The sequence below is a fragment of the Mugil cephalus genome, chromosome 14 (genome assembly GCF_022458985.1).
Source record: "Mugil cephalus isolate CIBA_MC_2020 chromosome 14, CIBA_Mcephalus_1.1, whole genome shotgun sequence".
Taxonomy (NCBI): domain Eukaryota; kingdom Metazoa; phylum Chordata; class Actinopteri; order Mugiliformes; family Mugilidae; genus Mugil; species Mugil cephalus.
The window spans coordinates 11,405,976-11,426,345 of NC_061783.1; the positions used below are offsets into that span (position 1 = coordinate 11,405,976).

At 44.9% G+C, this 20,370-nt stretch overlaps 3 protein-coding genes across 4 annotated transcripts; 1 reads left to right on the forward strand and 2 right to left on the reverse strand.

Annotated features, from left to right (window-relative positions):
* Positions 1 to 2,936: 2,936 nt before the first annotated feature.
* On the forward strand, positions 2,937 to 5,905 carry gpr3 (G protein-coupled receptor 3). The gene is made up of 2 exons (XM_047605417.1): positions 2,937 to 3,251; positions 4,284 to 5,905. Exon 2 carries the CDS (start codon positions 4,312 to 4,314, stop codon positions 5,302 to 5,304), a length of 993 nt encoding a protein of 330 aa, XP_047461373.1. The 5' UTR covers positions 2,937 to 3,251; positions 4,284 to 4,311; the 3' UTR covers positions 5,305 to 5,905.
* Positions 5,906 to 6,253: 348 nt separating this feature from the next.
* wasf2 (WASP family member 2) lies at positions 6,254 to 14,679 on the reverse strand. Of its 2 annotated transcripts, none has more exons than XM_047605682.1 (9): positions 14,527 to 14,679; positions 12,348 to 12,511; positions 12,018 to 12,152; positions 11,737 to 11,890; positions 10,269 to 10,386; positions 10,059 to 10,180; positions 9,177 to 9,335; positions 8,562 to 9,046; positions 6,254 to 7,770 (listed from the first exon to the last, which is right to left on the reverse strand). In XM_047605682.1, exons 2-9 carry the CDS (start codon positions 12,478 to 12,480, stop codon positions 7,613 to 7,615), a joined length of 1,464 nt encoding a protein of 487 aa, XP_047461638.1. In that variant the 5' UTR covers positions 12,481 to 12,511; positions 14,527 to 14,679; the 3' UTR covers positions 6,254 to 7,612. The 2 variants fall into 2 exon arrangements, with proteins under 2 accessions (XP_047461638.1, XP_047461637.1); XM_047605681.1 differs by having other exon boundaries at positions 12,348 to 12,515; positions 14,527 to 14,677.
* A 792-nt stretch (positions 14,680 to 15,471) lies between these two features.
* On the reverse strand, positions 15,472 to 20,270 carry LOC125019460 (probable methyltransferase-like protein 24). The gene is made up of 5 exons (XM_047604234.1): positions 19,565 to 20,270; positions 18,618 to 18,716; positions 17,422 to 17,558; positions 16,975 to 17,236; positions 15,472 to 16,486 (listed from the first exon to the last, which is right to left on the reverse strand). Exons 1-5 carry the CDS (start codon positions 19,895 to 19,897, stop codon positions 16,181 to 16,183), a joined length of 1,137 nt encoding a protein of 378 aa, XP_047460190.1. The 5' UTR covers positions 19,898 to 20,270; the 3' UTR covers positions 15,472 to 16,180.
* Between the last annotated feature and the right edge of the window lie 100 nt (positions 20,271 to 20,370).

Sequence of the window (20,370 nt, forward strand, 5' to 3'; positions counted from 1 at the left end):
GTACTCAGCTATCAGTGGACCAGTCACTTTCTTTATCTGTACCAGTGACAAGTCTGATATTCATATTATCAGTACCAGCACTAAAATAAATAATAATATTTCACATTTGTATTCGTGTTTGCATGTTAAAGTTTCTCCAGTCATCTTCAAAGGGAGTTTTACAGGAAACCTTTGATGTGAAAAAATGTGACATGCTTGTGGCGTTAATGATCTCCAGTGTCATTAGGTTTCAACCCCATACCAAATGCCGTGGCAATAAATATAGCCAATAGCTGTTGTGATATTTTAGTGTGGATCAAAGTGGTGGATGAATGAGCAGTAAGACGGTGCCAGCCCCAGAGGGGCCCTGTTGTCATGGCTAAAAATATATTCCTGTTATACAATCTCAGATTTTTCTTCCTTTTGAAAAACATAACACTTTAATCTCTCTGGCTCCCAAAATATACTACAATTAGATATATTCAGATGAGGAAAGAGAGCTTAATCGCACTCTTGACATATCATGTTCACTCGAAAGTCCGTAATACGCAGCAGTAGGCCTCAAGTATTCTCAATGGAAATCATTTTAAGTAGCAAATTAAAGGTGGCAACCACTGTCAGGCGGGGGTTTAGCAGGCATCTGGCGGAAAAAGTCTGATTAAGACAATTTTAGAGCACTGTCAGTGGGCTACTTGGAATTAGTTATGTGTCTGATGTGTATAGAAATTAATAATGTATAGTGTCTTGATAAGGAGGACAGAGTTTATCAGAATAGAGTCAGATATAAGAAAATATAGATTATTGTATGTTGTCAATAGAATCATTTTGTGTTTTGTTTTTGTTTTTCTCTTCTTCAGTGATACAATGTTTAGTTCATAGTTTTGTTTTATTGGACATATTGGGATTTCTTTGTGCTTTATGTGTCCAAATAAATGTATTTAAAAGATGAATATACAGTATATTCAAAGAAAGCTGATCATAAAACAGTGACATGTTTGACACACATTCTTATTCTCATGTGTGGATTAAAATGTAACATCGATATACACAGACAGACACGCTGTCTGAACAAAGCTGACAAATAAATGAATGAAACTGCAGATAATAGTGGTTCAGAAGGAAGCTGAGGATAAAAAGCGCTGTCCTTAAGTGTCCAGTGCGCAAGCATCTGAATGCACTAGCACACAAAGCTTAAGTGCTCTGACCTTCAAAGTGTTGCTTTGTGATGTAGATGGACTGAGTCATAGCCTCTGATCGGGCGCTTCAAAACGGGAGATCAGAATCACGACACAATTCTCTGCTTCATGCAATTAATTCCTCCATCGACACCTCCTCCGCACACACCGACGTGGCTCCCGTGCGCCCACTTCTCATCTGCCCTATCACACCATCTGACTGGATGATGTGCGGCTCTCCAGAGGGTCTCGTTTGGGTTAAAAAGAAGATATTCCACAGTAATATGACAAACATGCTTTTTTCCTTCACTGATAGCTTCAGTGCTGGCACATTTGCATGACATTTAAATGTTTAAGTGCTTATAGTTTTTAAGACCTATAAAATATGTGGATAACACACAAACAGTATTATCTTAAAAATAAAACACTGGAACAAAGGCAACTGGACTTGTTTGAGTTTTCAGCACTTACACAAGTGGCTTCCTAAGATCTTAATGACTGGTTGGGAGTGAGTGGTACTCAAAGGACTCATTAATGGCAAAGGCTATAGCCTCCAGGGCAGTCTCTATGGAGTTGTTAGAGTCCCACTCATTGTGCAAATACTGTACACTTTCCAGGTTAATCTAAACTACTCCTTCAACAGACAGGGCAACACCCACAAATGTTCCAGAAACAACCCTAAACCACACACCAGCTACTTAGAACCGAAGAAGACACTGATGACGATGATGAGTGGGGAAACCTCCCAAGAAAACTGCAGCTGCCTTGGTTTAGCCATGACCAAGATGTCTGAGAATCTTCTGTTTCTGTGAAGATGTATTCTGCTTACTATTATTACAACTACTATCATGTTTAAAATTGGACGGGCAGAAAAAAAAACAACAGTAAAAACATAAAATGATGATTCTCTAGCTGCAGGAGAAGCTGGATGACACAGGCGACGTTTGTGAAGGTGATAAATGTGCTGCGCTTCACATCGTCTCGCTGACGTAGGAGGGGGTTTGTCGACAGGAAGCGTGTCCTAATATGGTGGGAGAGGGGCGAGATTCCCTCCAGTTAGCGCACTAGCATGCGCGACCACGCACACAGAAGCTGAGCACCATCCTGCAGCGCCCACGTCTCAGTGTCAACCAGGGGAAGCCATGAAATTCCCTATGGCCATGTTACTGTAGGAGGACAGGGAGGCAGTGTTTGTCCGAAGACATACAGATACATTAGATAACATGGAAGATGTATATTACTAGTTTTGTTCTGTTACAGGAAGCCACTCTCCACCTACACCAAATAACAAATACCTCCATGCCTGTACTGCACCCACACACCCAGTACTGTCATTTTACAGATTTCTGAATGAGTTGGGAGTGTGTGTGTAAGCCCCATAATTACCAATTTAATGAATAACAATATAAATATGAAGAGTCCTGCATTTTTCCATTCGAGCATCTCTCTCACACAGATCCCTGTTTCTCTGCAGGACATCTAACTATGAGTCATCCTGATGCGTTTCAGCACCGCGGACAGCGCCAACCTCGAGCACTGTTCCCGCATCTTACGACTCAGCTCCAGCCCCTACACCAAACAACATCCTCCCGTTCAAGCAGGCCTCTGTCGTGATTGATAAAAAAAAATACTGGCGCGGGAATCTGTCGGTCACCACGTACTAAAAATGAAGAGTGAACCGCAGTGGGAGGGGCGACGGAGATGCCGCATTTTTCTGAATGAAATAACTCCGTGTGCGTCCCCTCCCTTGCTCTCCCCGCATCCCGAGTGCCGCCCCTTGATTGGTCGAGCCTCCCAGCCGCTGACGTCAGACAGGCTCTCTTGTGTATGTGTCCGCGCGCAAGAGCATCCATTCTGCATCCTAAAAGCGCTCTGGAGACACCGAAGGACCAAAAGAAAAGAGAGATGCAAACGACGCCAGGTGAGAGTTTGGCGCAACTTTGATGAAGACAAGAGCGCGGAGAGACTATTCTTATTTCAACCGGAGCCGAGAGCCGCGCCACGAGCCATCTCCTAATCCCCAATCCTTTGGTTTGGATCTTTCAAGAGAAGAGAGCAAATCTGTTCAAAGGCAAAGGACGAACTCGTGTTAATAAGGTAAGCTTAATAATTCATTGCATGAGCGTGTCTGTGCCATGTGCGGGTGTATGTGTGTTGGGGGACATCCTCTGCGGTGCAGCCTGCAACTGTATTATACAACAGGATCCTCCGCACCAGGAGGTGGGATATACCTCCTCAAGGAGGAGAAGGAGGGTGACGGGCTCCCGGTGCCGCAAAATAATAATGCAAAAATAATGGGCTCATAATAAAAATAGACTGTATTACTGCTACGATGTGGTATTTCTTTGTAGAACATGTAGGACATTTTGACATGTATGTACCAAAGAACAAACAGACCGCATACCAGAGAGCGTCTTAACCCTGTAGGCGAATTCTTTAAATAGCCTTAAATAAATTAGGCTGATAACCAGCGCAGGCAAAATATGCAGCCCTGCATAAAATCTGACCTGTCCCGGCTGAAGAACACAGGGTGTTGCTGAACATCACGTTTGGACATGTTTGCACATTAACACGAGGCAAAACCCAGATTGCGGCGCACGTGATTATAACCAGAGCCGCGACATGAATTATATTAGCGATGTTTTGAAGGCTCTGAAGTGTGCGCGCAGTAAAATAAAGAACTGGCAGCAACAAGTGCGCAGATTTACAGTGACTCGCGAGCCCAGAGATGCATTCATGTGTTGGTAATTGCCCGGTTGCGTTTAGCCTACATATAGATTGACTGTAATTTACCCGACTTCCCGCAAGACTACGCGTCGTGACGTCACTGGTACTTCACCCAGAAACCAACAGGATTACTGTAATGGAACTATGATCTGCAGATAGCATCTAAGGAGTGCAGCTACCAAGGAAGTGTTTTCCAGACTAGTGGATGTTATATAACATCACAAAAGATAAGAGAGCAAACACCTGCTTTGATAGTTTGTCTGATGACACATCCAGCATCCAGCAGCTCAACAACAGCTTCTGGTCCATGAAAAGCTTTTGAACAGACAAACAGAGATGCACTAATGTTAGATCAGAATTAATGTTAACAAAATTCTTCTTCTTTTTCTTTCTTTCTGTTAGGTTGCGTTTGTGTTACCGTTGACCAACCATGATCCTGAACGCCTCAGACCTGGGCTGGGATGAGTCCTCGGGTTTGGAGCCCTTGTTCCCTCTGGACCAGCTGGAGAGTTCGTCCCCACCTGAGTTACCAGCTCTGTCAGTGTGGGGCGTGGCCCTCTGCGTTTCAGGAACCCTCATCGCCGCAGAGAACGCAATCGTGGTCACCACCATATTGGCCACCCCCTCTCTTCGCGCCCCCGTGTTCTTGCTGCTGGCTAGCCTCGGCTTGGCTGACCTCCTGGCAGGCGTGGCGTTGATCCTGCACTTTCTCTTCCAGTTCTGCGTGAGGCCCAGCGATTGGTCCGAATTGCTGACCTCGGGACTGTTGGTGACATCTCTGACTGCCTCGCTCTGTAGCCTTATGGGTGTTGCCCTGGACAGGTATCTGTCTCTGAGCCAGGCCCTCACCTACGGCTCCAGCCAATCACGTCACAGAGCCGCCATCCTCCTGTTGCTCGTCTGGGTGGGGGCTTGTGTTATCGGGGCAGGGCCGGCGATGGGGTGGCACTGTCTCCAGGAGCAAAGCTCCTGTTCTGTGGCACGACCTTTGACCCGGACATATCTGTCACTGCTGTGCGGTGGCTTCTTAGTCGTTGTCATCGTAACCCTGCAATTGTACGCCGGGATCTGCCGTGTGGCTCGTCGACATGCCCACGCCATCGCCACCCAAAGGCACTTCCTCCCCTCCAACCAGCCATATGCAAGTAAAAACACTAGCGGGAAGGGGTTCTCCCGGCTGATCCTGATCCTCAGCGTGTTCGTGGGCTGCTGGATGCCTTTCTCCCTCTGGGGGCTGCTGGGGGACGCGTCCAGCCCTCCTCTGTACACCTACGCCACCTTGGTGCCAGCGGCCGGCAGCTCACTGCTCAACCCCATCCTCTACAGCCTGAGAAACAAAGACATTCGCAAGGTGCTGCTCCACGCCTGCTGCCCACACAGATTCTCGCAGAACGCACACATACACTACCCGGTTGACGTGTAAGGCTGCCAAATCTCAGCAGACTCAAACCGACAACCCGCAATCTATGCCAGACATATCACCGTCTGTGTGCCAAGATACACACACACATAGCTGCACTGTCATCCATCTCCAGAACGTGAAGTCTCAAACACACACACACACACACATACTCCCACACACACGGAAGCAGCACTTTTCAGAGACGAAGTCCTTCTGCATATCAGAATGTACTGAACTGTCCTGGCTGGCAGCCATCTTGAGTCTAAAGACTAAATGTACGGTCCTGTGTGTACTTTGTGCCTCATCCTCAGTCAATTGTAGCTCCTGGGTCCCCAGAATAAAACAATCAAAGGGACGCAATCCAACTCCTAAGAAGTGGACTTAATAAAGAGACGCGAGGACGTGTCTCCAACAGAAGCCTGTGGCAGAGCAATGGCATGTGTGATCCAAAGGCCAGTTTTATTTACTTGAATGTCTAGAAGCCAAAACGTTCTAGATCTGTGAGATTTTGCACACGCTGTTCAAGGCACTTTTAAAGATACCGTCTATATGTTTGTGTTGCACAACTTTTTTGAAATGAATGTTTTATACTGATGAATAATAAATGTTTTTTTCTACTGGATGACGTAAGAATTCTTCTCTTCACTGATGCTTTTAGCATTTTTCTCTTCGTGCCTCTCGCTCTTTAGCTCAGTTCGACACACACTGCTGCATATTTAAGATTAAAGAAATGTGGAATATTACAGGCATTCTGTACCCAGCGTATGTTTTTTTTTTCTTTTTTTACCAGGATGCAGCGATTATGCAAGAGGTTTTTCTCTCCTACTCATTTTCTGAACTTCTCTCCTCCCTACACAATCAGCACCGTCCACTACCGACATGAAGAGGATGAGTCATGGGTAAAGCATCAGGAGGATTAACATTCTTGGGAATTTGTGATGCAAGACAAACACTACTGAGACTCTCTCGCTGAAATTCACTTTCATCTTTATTGAAATAATATAATCATTTAGAAATTTAAGGCAGGAGAAGCAGAGGAAACTTTGGCTAAGCATGCTGTGTGATTGTGCTTTAACACAGGCAGGCTTAAAATAAAAGGCACTTGAAAATTTGTGATCCACACTAAAACACCGGTCTGGTGTACGTTTGACTCACCAGTGACAGCTGTTAATGAGCTGCTCAGTGTGGCTAATCAGATCAATGCACATACAGTGAAGTGTAGTAAAAACAAAACAAAAAAAATAATAAAATAAGGCACTTATCAGGCAGTGAAGTAAGGCAAAAATGCGGCCTGAGAGCACCGAGACTGGAGCAACGTAGCCCGGTTTACTCCTGGAAAAGTTTAAAATACAACTGCAGGAATAAACAGATACAACTACAACACATTACAAAATAAATCATGATAAATGTGTTCAGTATGGCAATCTCAACACACACCCCATGTCTGACATGAGACAATACCTCTCCCCCTGTCACACTGAATAATTAATTAATGAGTTTGTTTATGAGCTACAACCACAAGTCAATTGTTCCCATAACAAGAAAGAGGAAAACGAAAGTGAAAGGAGGTAAAATATATGGGACTTAAAGTGATTGCATTGTACCACCAGACTAAAGTTAGGACACACCTTCTCATCCAACTCATTGAGAAAGTGTGTCCAAACTTTAACCGGTAGTGTACTTCTGTTTAGTAGACACAGTTTGAGATGTAATAAAACCTTTACATCTATATTACATAATCTATGAACGTTTGTTTTACAGTCAGCAGAATGAGTACATACAACTATTGAAGTGAGGAGGTTGTATGTCTGTGTGTGCGCGTGTATGAATTTCGTCCCTATTATCTGTTGCCTTGATGTACTACAGCAGATGAAACTAGACTTCTGTGTCTGCAGCAAATGACACCTGATTATAATAGACACGTAGATAAAGATGGAGGTGATGCATTCATGCACATGCTCAGCAGAGCGATGTGCGTCACATCACATAACCCTCGCGCTAACAGCCGTGTGTCATCCAGCGAGAGCAAATTGGGACACAACCGGGCGCACGCACGCTCGTTCTCAATCTTTGGACTTCTCCGCCTGATAGGAATATTTTAACATAAATGGAAATAAACGGGTTCAAGGAATGTGATTTGGAAAAGATCACAAGTACGTACTAGTATGCGTGCACACACCCTAACTGACTAACTAACTAACTAACTAACACACAAAAACACACCGACCTCTGCTCCGTTTGTACTTGTAATCTGAATGGAAATGCACAGAAGTTGTTCAAGGCTGAGGGAAAACACAAAGGTGGTAGTGAAGGCGGGAAAAGATGGCGGTCAATCGGACCACTCGTCGTCATCCAACTCTGAAGAGTCGTCCTCGCTGTCGCTGCACTCCACGGCGATACGGCGTGACAGGATGGCGGCCACATCGTTGCCAAAGTGATCCCTCTTCTCCTGCTCCCGCTGAGCTTCGACCTTCCGCAGGTTGAAACCTGAAAAGGAGTTAGTTCAATGGTTACAATCTCACTTAACTGCTGCAAGCGGGAGTCTGGCTTTGTCAGGGAAGAAGCTTCCTGTCAATGTGACGGGGTAAAAAAAAAAAAATTCTCAAGCTTTGTCAAAGTGACGACCTAGAAACTGATTACTGAGTCACTGTTTTGAGTCATCGTAATAAGGATTCCCATTATTTAGACATACAAGATGATTATTTGAGAAAGTGTCTCATGATTCTGAGGTTTCTCTTTATTAAGAATGATAGAAATCCCGGCTGTTGATGAAGAGGAAGCGGTGGGTTGGGCTGGTCACATGTCTGCCAGTTTATTTCCTGCCTTTCAACAGCTCAGCTAATTACGGACCAAGAAAATTGTTGTTTTCCACTAGCATTAAATAGTTTTAAGTTCATTTTAGGGTGGTGGCTGTGCCTTAGTGCGCTTGAGCAAGACACTACATTGCTCAGTTGCTCCAAGTGGAGTGTGAATGTACTGGTAGAAAAGCACTTCAGTAAATGGTCTTGTATTTACAAGTGTGTGTGAAAGGAAACTTTTACTCATCACCATTATCATGATGTAATGTATTATCATCCATTATTGGAGGAAAAATAATTAGTTTAGTTGCTTATCGGCCAAAAACATTTATGCAAACTGCTGACATTACAGCCATGGTCCCCATTTCCTTTGTAATCAAGAACGTGTAAACTTAAAACTTAATCTTTATTTCAACTATTAATTACAGATGTTAAATGAGAGGATGAGTTTTGTGTTGCCCTGTGCCTCTAGTGTCTTACCTTGCCGGATGGCCTGCAGCAGGTCACTGCGGCCGTCACTGACGGGCTCTGGCTGCGGTTTGGGAGCAGAAGTGTGCGCCACCCCGCCACCAGAGGGAGCAGGACGGTCGAGGGACGGGGGAGGCGGGCCAGGGGGAGGCGGTGGTGGCGGAGGAGGCGGTGGGCCACCGCCGCCGGACATGGGTGGCGGCGGTGGAGGAGGGACAGCGGACATATCAGGTGGAGGAGGAGGAGCAGGAGGAGAGGGGTAGGCATTGGTAGAGGAGGACATTGGAGGAGGAGAAGGTGGGGCGTCAAAGCCGGGGGGAGGTGGGGGGACCCCGAAACCGGAGGGTGGGGGAGGGGGAGGAGGTGCAGGAGGAGGGGAGAGGTTTGGACGGGAGTTGGGTTGGGAAGAGGCCACGGGCGGAGCGGGAGGTGGATGGTTCGGACTCAACACGCTGACACGCTTCTGGGCCGGGGCGCCATACTGTGCATCATTATATCTGCAAGAGATGGATATAAAGAGTCACAACCTGAAAGCACGTGTGTTTCTGCACTTTTACTTCATGCAGCAGGCTCGGCAGAGCGCTTTTAGCATATGTGGGCTTGCATGTTTGATGCTACAGTACTTACCCCATGTCTGGGGGTGGAGGAGGCAAGGGGGCATCGGGGCCAGGCGGAGGGAGAGGGGAGGTGGGGTCATAAGCATAGGAGCCGGTGCTCTGGTCCAGGCTTTCAGAATTGAAGCCCTCCCCAGATCCAATACTGCCATTCAGACCCTCGGAGGAATTCCTTAAAACAGATGAAAGACGTCACCATCAGCCTGTGACCGGCATGATCTGTGCTTTGCAAAACCAATGCACTGAGACGAACCACCATGAGCAGCACAGGCCTGGTAGAACAGTTTTAGAGGAAGTGATATAAATGCACGTGAAGACTGCAGACACGAATAGTCGCCCTGACGCCCGATCTGGCTGTTTCAGTTTAATTAAAAATAACAAGCTCACCAGGTGCTGTGGCTTAACACAGCCCCAAGAGTTTGGCTTGTTCTTTAACTTGACAGCTTGTCAGACAATATTAATGTGTTTTAACCCCTGTAATGCATTGAATATAAGTTATATAAGTAATATAAGTAATAATAAGTATCGTCTGATAAGTTGTGTAGAATAAATAACATACCACAAGACAAGACTAAGAACAGCAACATTTTTTCTTTGATAAAGACAATATATTGTTTACAGATTGTCTACACCAACCATTATACCACTACATGTGTGTAACAATACAATCAAGCCTGTGACAAGCTGCGACACTTTTTTTTTTTTTTTTCCTACTGACACTCAGCTCCACACCCACCCCCTTGAGAACATTTTCTGACAGGATGTACCACCCAGATCACTGTGTACAGACTGGTTGATAAGGAAAGGGAAGCATGGCATTTACCATGAGCGAGTGCTTGATGGGCACTTTCACAGCGGAAAACCAGGGAGAAAAAGACCCGGTTTCACAACTTACATCAGTTCATTCTTAGGTACGACGAACTCCTCTCCCATCTTACGCCGCTCCCATTCCTCCTTCCTGGTCTTGATCTTCCGGGGATTGAGCGTCCGTGGGTTCAGATGGTCTTTCTTCTCCTTCTACTCAGAACGGAGACAGCGAACATTGCGTGTGACTGGCAGGTTTATTATCTGTGACTCGTGTTTTTGTGCGTTTTATGAGTCTCACTCTGTGCTTGCGTTTCTCCTTCATGATGTCCTTGGTGTCCTGCAGCATCTTCTCCTTCCACAGGTCAAAGAAGTAGGAGGGATCCGTGTAAAACTTCAGGGCCTCCTTTCCATCATCCCTGTAGATGACCATGAATAGAGAGTCAGTGGAATTACTATTGGTCTGTGTTATTTACGTGCACAGGCGTGTACAATGTAAAGTGTTTGTGGACAGATATGTATCTGTCAATATATTAATAACTTCCCCTTTCAGCGCAAAAAAAGATGGTCTTCACTATAAACAAGCTTCATTTCAATTTCACAGCAGCTTGCCATCTAGAAACAACAAAAATTAGTACCAGACTAACACTGAAAGCAGATATAAAATGAGCATAGACTCAGCTCATTATCAATGCCAATTATACACTAGACTCACACTGCGCACGACCTCTCTGCTCTGGTTTCTCCTATTCATACTTCCGATGACATGTCACACCTCGTGCATCATTATATTTTGACAGTTCTTTGAAATGTGTCATGTAGGTTGTGATGATAAGCTTCGACATCCATCATTATAATAACCCACAAAGGCTTATTTGATTCAATTGGGTGGTTATATAACAACCAGGCTTTTTACAGTAAAGACTTAAAAGTAGGGCGCGCGCTACATCAAGTCGTGGACCCGAACAGGGCCGCAAAGCATTTGCTCCTTGGCTGTGAGGAAACAATAGGATTCCTCAAAAACATATAAATAAACACAAAACAAATAACAAAAGACTACGCGTCCAGTACTTACACTGTACTTGGCACAGTCTGTCCTGTCTACATTTTGAAATCTATAATATTTTGTCCTCAAAACATTGTGAAAATGTCAAAAAATATCAGTCTACTGGCACTAGTGATTTTCACTTATGTCATGATTAGTATCTAACAACAATAGGAAAAATATGCAAATTAGTGATTTGTGTTTAGACGTACAATTTGAAAAAACTGAAGAAATAGATATCATCAACGTACATGTTTTGCTGAGATATCTTTTAGTTTTTGTAGATTTTGTACCCTGCTAATCTGTTGTGTGTCCCCTTAATGTAACGATCCTTTTGTTTCCGGTAAGTGTCGCTGTGTTTGTTCTTTAGATGAGCATAGAAAAAAAAAAAAAAAACAGGCTGCCTGGAAGGAACGGGTCGCATACCAATAACGCAACAAAATAGCGTCAACATGATAAATGTCAAGGATTTTGTTAAAATGATATCTTCTATCAAGCTGTCGGTGTAATGTTTTGCAGCCTCGTTAAGCCAAAATAAAATAATTATATTACAACAACGCCGTGAGAGCCACTCCTGATAATGAGAGGGAGCATATGCAGCGGGGGCGGACCTAAATAATGTATAGTCACTGCAAAAATAGAAAATGCGCGTGTGCACATGAGCTCGCAGGTTGTTCTTAGCATTCCTTGCATGCGACGAATGAATACGAGCCTGAGAACTCACCGGTATTGGCTGAGCTGGTTGAGCGGCGGAGGCGGATCGCAGGTCGTGTAGGTGTCTTGCACGGGCATCGGCAGGGACGGCCTGGTGAACATCTGCTGGTCCTGGGTCATGCTGCTGCGGAAGGCCTTGCGAGTAGTGATCCCCTGCAGGGAGACTGCGAGAAACAGACGGATGACGTTTAAAAATATTTATTAGGCTCAAGTCTTCTTTTTTTTTAATGTTTTTATTTTAATTGGGGTCAGACTCTATTCAAAAATTCGGAAACATGTCGGAGTGCTCACCCTCCTCTTCTTTGGGGTCCAGCTGCGTGACTTTAACCTGCAAACGGTCCACTCTCTCTCCCAGCGTGCTCACTCTCAAGGCAAACTCTCCGGCCTGGATAAACAGCTCCCCGAACACGTCCTCTGCATACTTGCCTAAACACACACAAACACAGATAGGCTTCTGACTTCCATCGGCTTTGAGAGTTTCGCACGTGCACGATTCACAACTCCACGAAAGCCAGCAAGCGCACGCACACACGTCATGCACGTTTTGCGTTGTGACGTTAATCGCTCGCGCCGTATGTTAGCGACATATTGACACCCGACCACGCACAACTAGACACTCACTCAGGCTGCCGAGCTGGCGGATGATGTTGGCCAGGCTGATATTGGTGACACATTCCAGCTCGCTGCGAATGTTAGAAGGGATGGTCTGGCGACACACATGCCGCGGCTCGATGTTCCTCGTCACCAGAGGCATGGCTGGGTGAGGTGGGTAGGGTGGCCCAACCCTGACTGAGAAGAAGAGGTTGGTTAAAGGTTTAAAAAAATGCAAAGAGATTAAAAGACAGCACTGAAATGTATTATTATATAACACACAGCTGTAAAAACTAATCAGCAAACATTTTCACAACGGGCTCAAATTATCGGATTAGTTTAATGATAATAACAAAATAAAAATACCATTAAATATCTTACTATATGGAATTCATCACACCATTTAACATATTCTGTTTCTGATGGCTCCTTTTGTCTTTCTCCGACCAATAAAAGGTACATTTTAACACATCTTTTCTTACTGTGGATAATGTACAAAGTCACAGACCGTACATGCTCGTTTTTACTGTTTATAGACACTGCCCCTTCACAGCCACTGCACAACCCTTAACCTGTATTTTCATATTCACTGCATACAGTTTGCACATGGAAATATTTAATGTGTGCCACAAATTTGCTACATGCTGACATACACCGATCAGCCACAACATTAAAAACACTGACGGGAGTAAATAACATTCACCGCCTTGTGACAATACAATGTTCTTCTGGGGAAACTAGCATTCGTGTGGATGTTACTTAGACATGTAGCACCCACCTAGACCAGAGCAGACGCCCCCACCCCATAGCAATGACACTCATTGATGGAACAACTCAAAAAGCATGAAAAACAGCACAAGGTGCTGACCCGGCCTCCAAGTTCACTAGAATTTATCTCTGTCCAGGATGCACTGGAACAGATCTGATCCTCACCTCAACCCACTGCACCTAACAACACTGTATTACCAAAGATCCCAGGACACCCTCAGAAGGCCCGTGTCTTAAACAATATTAAGAAGGTGGTCATAATGTTATGCATGATCTCTATATGTATAAATACACCAGGTGCACACATGCATTATTTTAATCATTACTGCTGTGCAGACTGGTGTATTCTCTTCGGCCTCATATTCTCATGCTGATGTATTTCTCCTACGGGTGAACCTAACTGATCTTGAAAAACAAGAATGTCAAACACCTCACCTCTCCCTCTGGGAAATAATGATGAATATTTCTCCACTGGTTAGTTACAGATTACAAAATAAAAACAATAAATCGACGTGATTAAATCAATTCATTACTTGCCAGAACAAAAATAACTTGGATTCCTAAACGAGATGCATGCGTGTGAGACAGGGATGTACCAAAAAAAAAAAAAAAAAAACACTGACCCCAGACAGAACTACTGTAAAGCAGAACCAAAACTACAGCATTGCTGCACTCAGCAAACACCCACCACCCACCGGCCGCTGAGAACGAAACTGTGTGTTCAGGCTAAAAGAGAAAGAATCTTGGTGGAGTTGATGATTTCTTCACCTACTGTAATAATCCTAAAAATAATGTCAACACTGTCTTCACGGTGCCATATGGGATGAGCTGAGTGAATGACAGCTCAGAGATGTGCAGCCAGTGAGTGCAGGATGAGTGAAACTCTAAATATACCCTGTAAGTGCTTCCTATTGGCAATTTGGGTTCCTTAATTACAAGTTCTTCATGTTAACATACAGACAGCGGGGATGCAGATACGCTCCTGAAAAGTGAACATTTAAAGCGCCCAAATCTCGCCTTGGGTTGACATTATTTGCAAACAGCGCACACCGACAGTGAAATTTAAGTAATTTCCTCTTCATGGGGAAAATACTGCTCATACAGTTCAGCTCCGCTCTGTGTGGTGACTGATCTGTTCGCCAGTGTGTCACAGAAACACACCCGACCCGCAACTAGCAGGGCTAAATTAAAAGTTTTAAACGTCTCAAATAAACTCGGAACTTTTATTCCCGCATACGTGGCCGCCAGATTAAAGTCGTTCATACCCTTTCCACCCACAACATTGGCTAAATAAATGTGCTATATGTAACCTGGGATCTCGGCCTTGTCAGAGCAGGAAGTAACTTGTAGGCGCCCCTTGTCTCGAAGGAACAACCTAACAAACGCACATTTACGCCGTTCGCTTAATGGAAACCACACTGGCTAAATATACTTCACTTACCGGTCAAATGGGCAGCTTTAGCCTCTCTTTCTACTGCCTGCTAGCCGTCCTGTCGCAAGAATTTCTCAAGAAATGTTGAGCGGTACAGTACGCGGACGAGCTAACCAGCTCGCGAGAGTCCCGGGATTGCGAACTTGTGATTGGCCGAGCGACTGAGTTCCTCGAAGCTGATTGGCCCGTCGGCTGTTTTCGATGAGAACAGGATGTGGAAATTTCAACGTAAATAGCGCAACTCCACCCAAACTTGCGGCGAACATCTGTGCGCAATCTGCGTAAAGGAGGGCGGAGGCAGCGCCACATTCCGACGTGCGCTCCAGCGAGTTGGAACGGGTCCGAGGAATGACTGGCATGGGTCTGTATGAATAAGAGCTCACTGAGGAGAAAAGCACTTAAGGAGATAAATGACTGCCCGGTGAGCCTCGGCATTTGTTCAATGTATCCTTAACTCTGTGAACTGAAAATGCACAGGCTTTAATGGCGAGGAACACAGTCTGGAGTGAATCAGGCGTTAGATGCCTTAATACCTGTCACTATGTGGCAATATGTGCAATATGCAATATGTGAATATTGAAACAACGTGTTTGAATTTTGCAACAGGGAGACATTATCTGTGAATCCAAAAACAGTGAATCCACTCTTGCGCACACTTCTTTGGTGTTGCTTCATTAACTCCATTAGCAAAAATGTTTAGAGGTAAAAAACAAACAAAAAAAAAAAAAAACAGTGAATGAATTAATCCATACATCTACTACACATTCAATGTTTTGTTTTGTACAGGACTGTTAGTGTCATGAGATAACAGGCCATGCAAGAGGAAAAGGCCAAATAATTATCTACCACAACATATTAAAGAGAATATGGGCACATGAATAATAAGTCTGGCGCAGCTATTGCACCACAACCAGTCATTTCCAGCGGTGGCATGAGATAAAAAGATAAGAAATATTAGCATAATCTTTTTTTATTGTGATGTTATTACACATTTGGAGCATTGTCTCTCTTTGTCTACAGTCAAGAGTATTTATGCCTCAGTATAAAGCCGGACTTTCTATGTTTCACAGAAGGCACGGTTAGTCACGATATCATTTAAACTTCTCTTCATTATAAAGATTTATTGCACATAAAAAGCATTAAACAAATAAATTATCTGTTGATTTTACATTCATGCTACAATTGGATCCAGATTCATGTGAACAGGGTCTCACTGGATGATATGCCGTTGATCTATGTCTATGGTAGAAGAAGAAAAAAAAACATGAAAATGTATTTGCATTTGCCAAACAGCTGTTTTGTATTTAGGACTTGTTGAGATGCAGTTCAGCAGTAGTCAGTGTTCACATACTGTTTATCCGCTGTTTTGCGTAATACGTAGATATGTTATACTATTTTCCTTTGGCCAATTAAAACTGCAAGCCCCCTTCTGCTTCATATTTTGTCAAATTATCTACTCCTACATGTATGTGCAATATAAACACAACAGTACTGTCCTATGGAGACGGATTTAAAAATGAATATCCCTTTTTGTCCACTAGAGGGAGATGTTATGTGCCTGAAATCTCAACTTCACTAACTGCTTCAAGTTGGATTTTCTTGATTGATGCACTGATGCGTCTGCGAGCCCGGCTCATGTGTACATGTGTCCGTTTGTTTTGTGTCAGTGACGTGTGTTGACCCAGCTCAGTGTGTATGAGCCGTGAGCATTTGCCACTGTGTGTTTCAGAACACTGTGACCCTCTCCTGCAGAGCTGTGAACCAGCTTGAGACCAGAAGCCTGAAGGCCCTGAAGGACGCTGAACCAATAGCGGAGCACTTCCTCATCGTTTCCGCCCACTTCAAACCCTGCCCATTGCAGGTGCACCGTGGCAACCAGATGATGGACGTTCTGCAGAGTTCCTGTCTCGATCCAGTTCTGGAAAACTCGCCACTCGGCGCTCAGCAGGTCAGCATACAGGAAGTGAACCTTAAGGAAATAAATATTACAGAAAATAAAGAACAATGCTGCCATGTGATTCATGACAGTTGAGTAGTTAACAGTATAATATGAGGTAAAATTACTGTTAAATATCCGAATCAGAGAATGGCACTACTTTGTTCTTCATAATTCAGCTACAGCTTGCTCATGGAAGTTTTTAATTCACCCAAATATTTGAGAATCAAATTAAAATCATTATTATAAATGGATGTCTCGGAGCACTTCTTAGTCTGTCACGCTCAAAGTGCAGGTATGTAGTTCCCTCTTGTGGCTGCAGGCTGTAACTGGGACAGTATGTGATTCACTCACTAAAGCTGTTGCCATGGCAGCTAGGGATGGCGCAGAGCCCTGTTGCTATGGTAACGTCCAAGTAAGAGAGCTTTCTGGGTATGTTGGGGTAAAAAGACTCTAAGGTATGTTTGTTTGGCACTCTTTCTCTAAATGTCTGTCTGCGTGTGTGTCTGTGTGTGTCTTACTGTGTGGTGTCCCAGAGCTGCCATGATATCTGCCAGCGTTTGAGAAACACTTCCCAGGTTGCCTCGTGTCCTGCGCTTCTTCAGCGCTCGCCACTCCAGCCACATCTTGTGGTGGCTGACCACGCCTCCGTCGCCACGGTTACTAGCCAAACCGTTGCCAAGGTGACCACCAGATGCATCGGAGTTGCTGGGATCAAAACTGTGGACTTCGCATCCGAGACCCGACACAGTCTTCAGAAAGTCTACATCGCCCCCATCCATACTGGAAAAAAAAAAAAGATAGATAGAGAGAGAGGCAGGGGAGCAGAGAAATGGTTTGAAGATTACTGCATGCATGATTAAATATGCATTGCATTGTTTATTCCAACTGTGTGAGTGATAGGAATGCATAAGCGTCGCGCGGCGCATGCACTGACATAAGCGCATAGTGCAGACTTATAGGCGCACCTGAAGGAATAAGCCACACATGACCCATCTGCAGCTGGAAGGAGCCAGTCCTCGGCACACAGCAGCCAGTGAACTGGAGATGCAGGGGGCTGCGTTGCCTGAGTCTGCCCTGGAGATAAAACCCTGGAGCAGTTCAGCTGGGGTTGGACAAGAGAAGAGAGTCACATGAGATGAGCTGGATAGAGCTCTGAGAACAGACAGAATTAGCATTCAAATAAGGCAGGAGGAAGTTAAAGAAGAAGTTGTTTGAGGCCTCGTCTTGTGAAATCTGCGAGATCCTTTTCAGACAGTGAGTGACATCTCCAAATGCTTTTAAGAAAACCAGGTATGGAATAATTAAAAGATATCAAACAAAAGCAAATCCATATAATTTTCCCTCTCGGTTCCCAGCACATTGTGTTGCACAAGACTTAACTCTTGTTTGGGAGTTTCCAGTCTGGAACTGAAAGTCCTCGCTGGCTCCAGATTTGGCAGAATTCTGCTGCCAGCATATTGACAGCGCCTGACTGATCATATTACTGCTGTGTTAACCCCCACACTAGTCTGCAGTCGCAGAAGTGAAGTAGTTGAAAAGTTTTTTATTGTTTACTGTTTAGGCTTGGCAAGATCTAACTCTTGGCTACAGAAATCTTAAATCCCTTCTGGGCTGGAGTGCAGCCTGAGACTCTCAGGGATGGTGCTTTATAGTGAAGCAGTGTTTCTCAACCTAAGGGTTCGGACCTCCCCAAGGGTTCACAGCATAAATCAGAGTGGTTACATGGCGTGATTACAAAAACAGAAAAGAACAAGATAATAACAGTTCTGCTTATTTTCTTTCTTTGTCTTCTGCCTTTTGTCTCTAATTTCAACTGTTTCCCATCTAATAAGGGTTCATTTTCAAATTTTCCACCACATAAACATTATACAGATGAATCAACCTGAATAGGAATGTTTGTCCCAGTTGCTAGCTCACTCTCGTTTCTAACCTGCGCTGTCTTTCCTGCTTATGAGACGAGATTTACTTTTATTGATCATCCACAGAGGAAATACAGTACAAGTGACACAGCAGAAATATACGACAGTTTCAGGTAGGTAATGTTTATAATACGGGAGAGTGCATTCAGACACTTTACCACTAAGATCATGCAACCAATTGGAGGTAAGATATTTTATTTAACAGCACCGCTGTGTTTCATCCGATGATCTGTGCAGCCTACCTGTGGCCTTGTGATATACGTGACGATACGATTGAGTTCAGCCGTGAAGGACGACTTGTCTACCGCCCACTGCTGCAGCTCCAAAGCTCTGGGTCCCACCTGAGAACATCCATGCATATATCAGCGCGTATATACAGTGCAGGGAATTCCAGGCAGATCCATGAGAATCTGAAATGCGGCTGAATAATGCATGGGAATGACAGCGATGTATGTGTGGTAGCCCCCGGGTCGAGCGCTGAGGAGGCAGGTCACAGACGCTGACCTCAGTCCTGCTGGTAACATATACCTGCCCGAGGCGCTGCAACATACAAACACACACTCGCAGACACGCACCCCCAACCTATTCAGAATGAACCCGGTGGTCACTATGGCAACCTCTGTGTGGATGGGTGGGGGTTGATGATTCACCACAATGAGTCAGAGAGTTTAGCCTTGGGCCGACGAAGAGACAGTGAGAGAGAGAGAGAGAAAAAAGGAGAATGAAAGAGAGAGAGGGGAAGGAGTTTGGGGTAAAGAAGGGACATCTGCACCTGAACACAAGCGCAGATGGAGGCCAATGCAACCAAAGGGCAAAGTGAAAGAAACACAACAGCTGTCACCTCCCTCTGTTCTGGGGTCAGCGCTGTGCTCGGCCCCTGCCCTCACCTGTTCCATCATGTCCGCAATAATTCACAGAGCTGTGCACAAACAAGCCCAGCGTGATGATTAAACCGGGAGTGGGAACATTGACCGTTAAACAGACACAGCAGGCCTTAGGCTTTTTACCAGTGTGATTATTGACGTTAAGGTGAGCGCTGTAGCATAAAGGTGTTAATATTTATTTTTTTAAGTGTAGACGAAAGTTTAATCTCTTTCATTAGACACTTATAACTTATAACACACTTATAAGTTGTGCTGTGTGGTGCAGGCATCCAAAATAAACTTCATGTCTGTGTTATATTACGAACCTGGCGCAAGTGCATCTCGTTCTCATCCTCGTACGCTCGCGCCCCCACCCTCCTTCCTCCATCGTCCTCCTCCCTCTTCTCTTCCTCCACCCCGGGTCGCCGGCGCTGACTCCCAAATTGTCGCCAGTTTCTCTCCGGTTCGATGCTTATAACGGAAAAAGCGACCACTCCGTCCCGCTCCTCTTCACCGACCCACGCCCGCGCGGCTCCAGGTAACCGCGTCCCCACCACGAGGAGCTGGAGCGCGAGGATGAGCGGCGGGATTAAAAGGAGCGGTATTCCCGCGCGGAGGGAGAGACCACCGCGGCCCCACCACCGCGCACAGGTCCGCATACCTCCTCTGTGGCGGCACCCGGGAACATCTCCGGTGCTCCCCTGTGTGACTCAACTTTTTTTTTTTTTTTTTATATCTGGAGGGCAGCGAGGAAAGTCCCAGCTGAGAACTCGCCTCCTCCTTCTCCTTCCTTCCCAACCTCCTCCTCCTTCTTCTTGCAGCCCCCTGGGGAAAGTTGTGATGACGAAGCGCATTCCTCGGTCAGAGGTGGCCTTGTTGACACAGTGACTGCCTTGTCATCCATTCAAGCAGTTCACAACTAACATTAGAGTTGGTTAAAAATCCTCTTTGTGGTTTATGCTTAGCAAACAGTCTAAAAAAAAGTGAATGGGATTGACTTTTAAGAAAAAAAAAGTATTAAATTGTCATGTTAATTTAGAGAGAACACTAACTCTACAGTTATTTTAGCGTTAGGCTAAAAAATGTCTAACAACACTATGTTTAATTTATTATTATTATACATTTTTTGAAT

Coding starts and splice junctions, on each gene's coding strand:
- wasf2 (XM_047605682.1), bottom strand. CDS start 12,480: ATGCCTCTGGTGACGAGGAACATCGAGCCGCGGCATGTGTGTCGCCAG. Junction 11,891..12,017: donor GGACCCCAAAGAAGAGGAGG/GTGAGCACTCCG, acceptor TGTTTCTCGCAG/TCTCCCTGCAGGGGATCACT. Junction 9,336..10,058: donor GTACCTAAGAATGAACTGAT/GTAAGTTGTGAA, acceptor ATCTGTTTTAAG/GAATTCCTCCGAGGGTCTGA.
- gpr3 (XM_047605417.1), top strand. CDS start 4,312: ATGATCCTGAACGCCTCAGACCTGGGCTGGGATGAGTCCTCGGGTTTG.
- LOC125019460 (XM_047604234.1), bottom strand. CDS start 19,897: ATGCGGACCTGTGCGCGGTGGTGGGGCCGCGGTGGTCTCTCCCTCCGC. Junction 17,237..17,421: donor TGTGTGGCTTATTCCTTCAG/GTGCGCCTATAA, acceptor TTTTTTTTCCAG/TATGGATGGGGGCGATGTAG. Junction 16,487..16,974: donor CAGCTCTGGGACACCACACA/GTAAGACACACA, acceptor TATTTCCTTAAG/GTTCACTTCCTGTATGCTGA.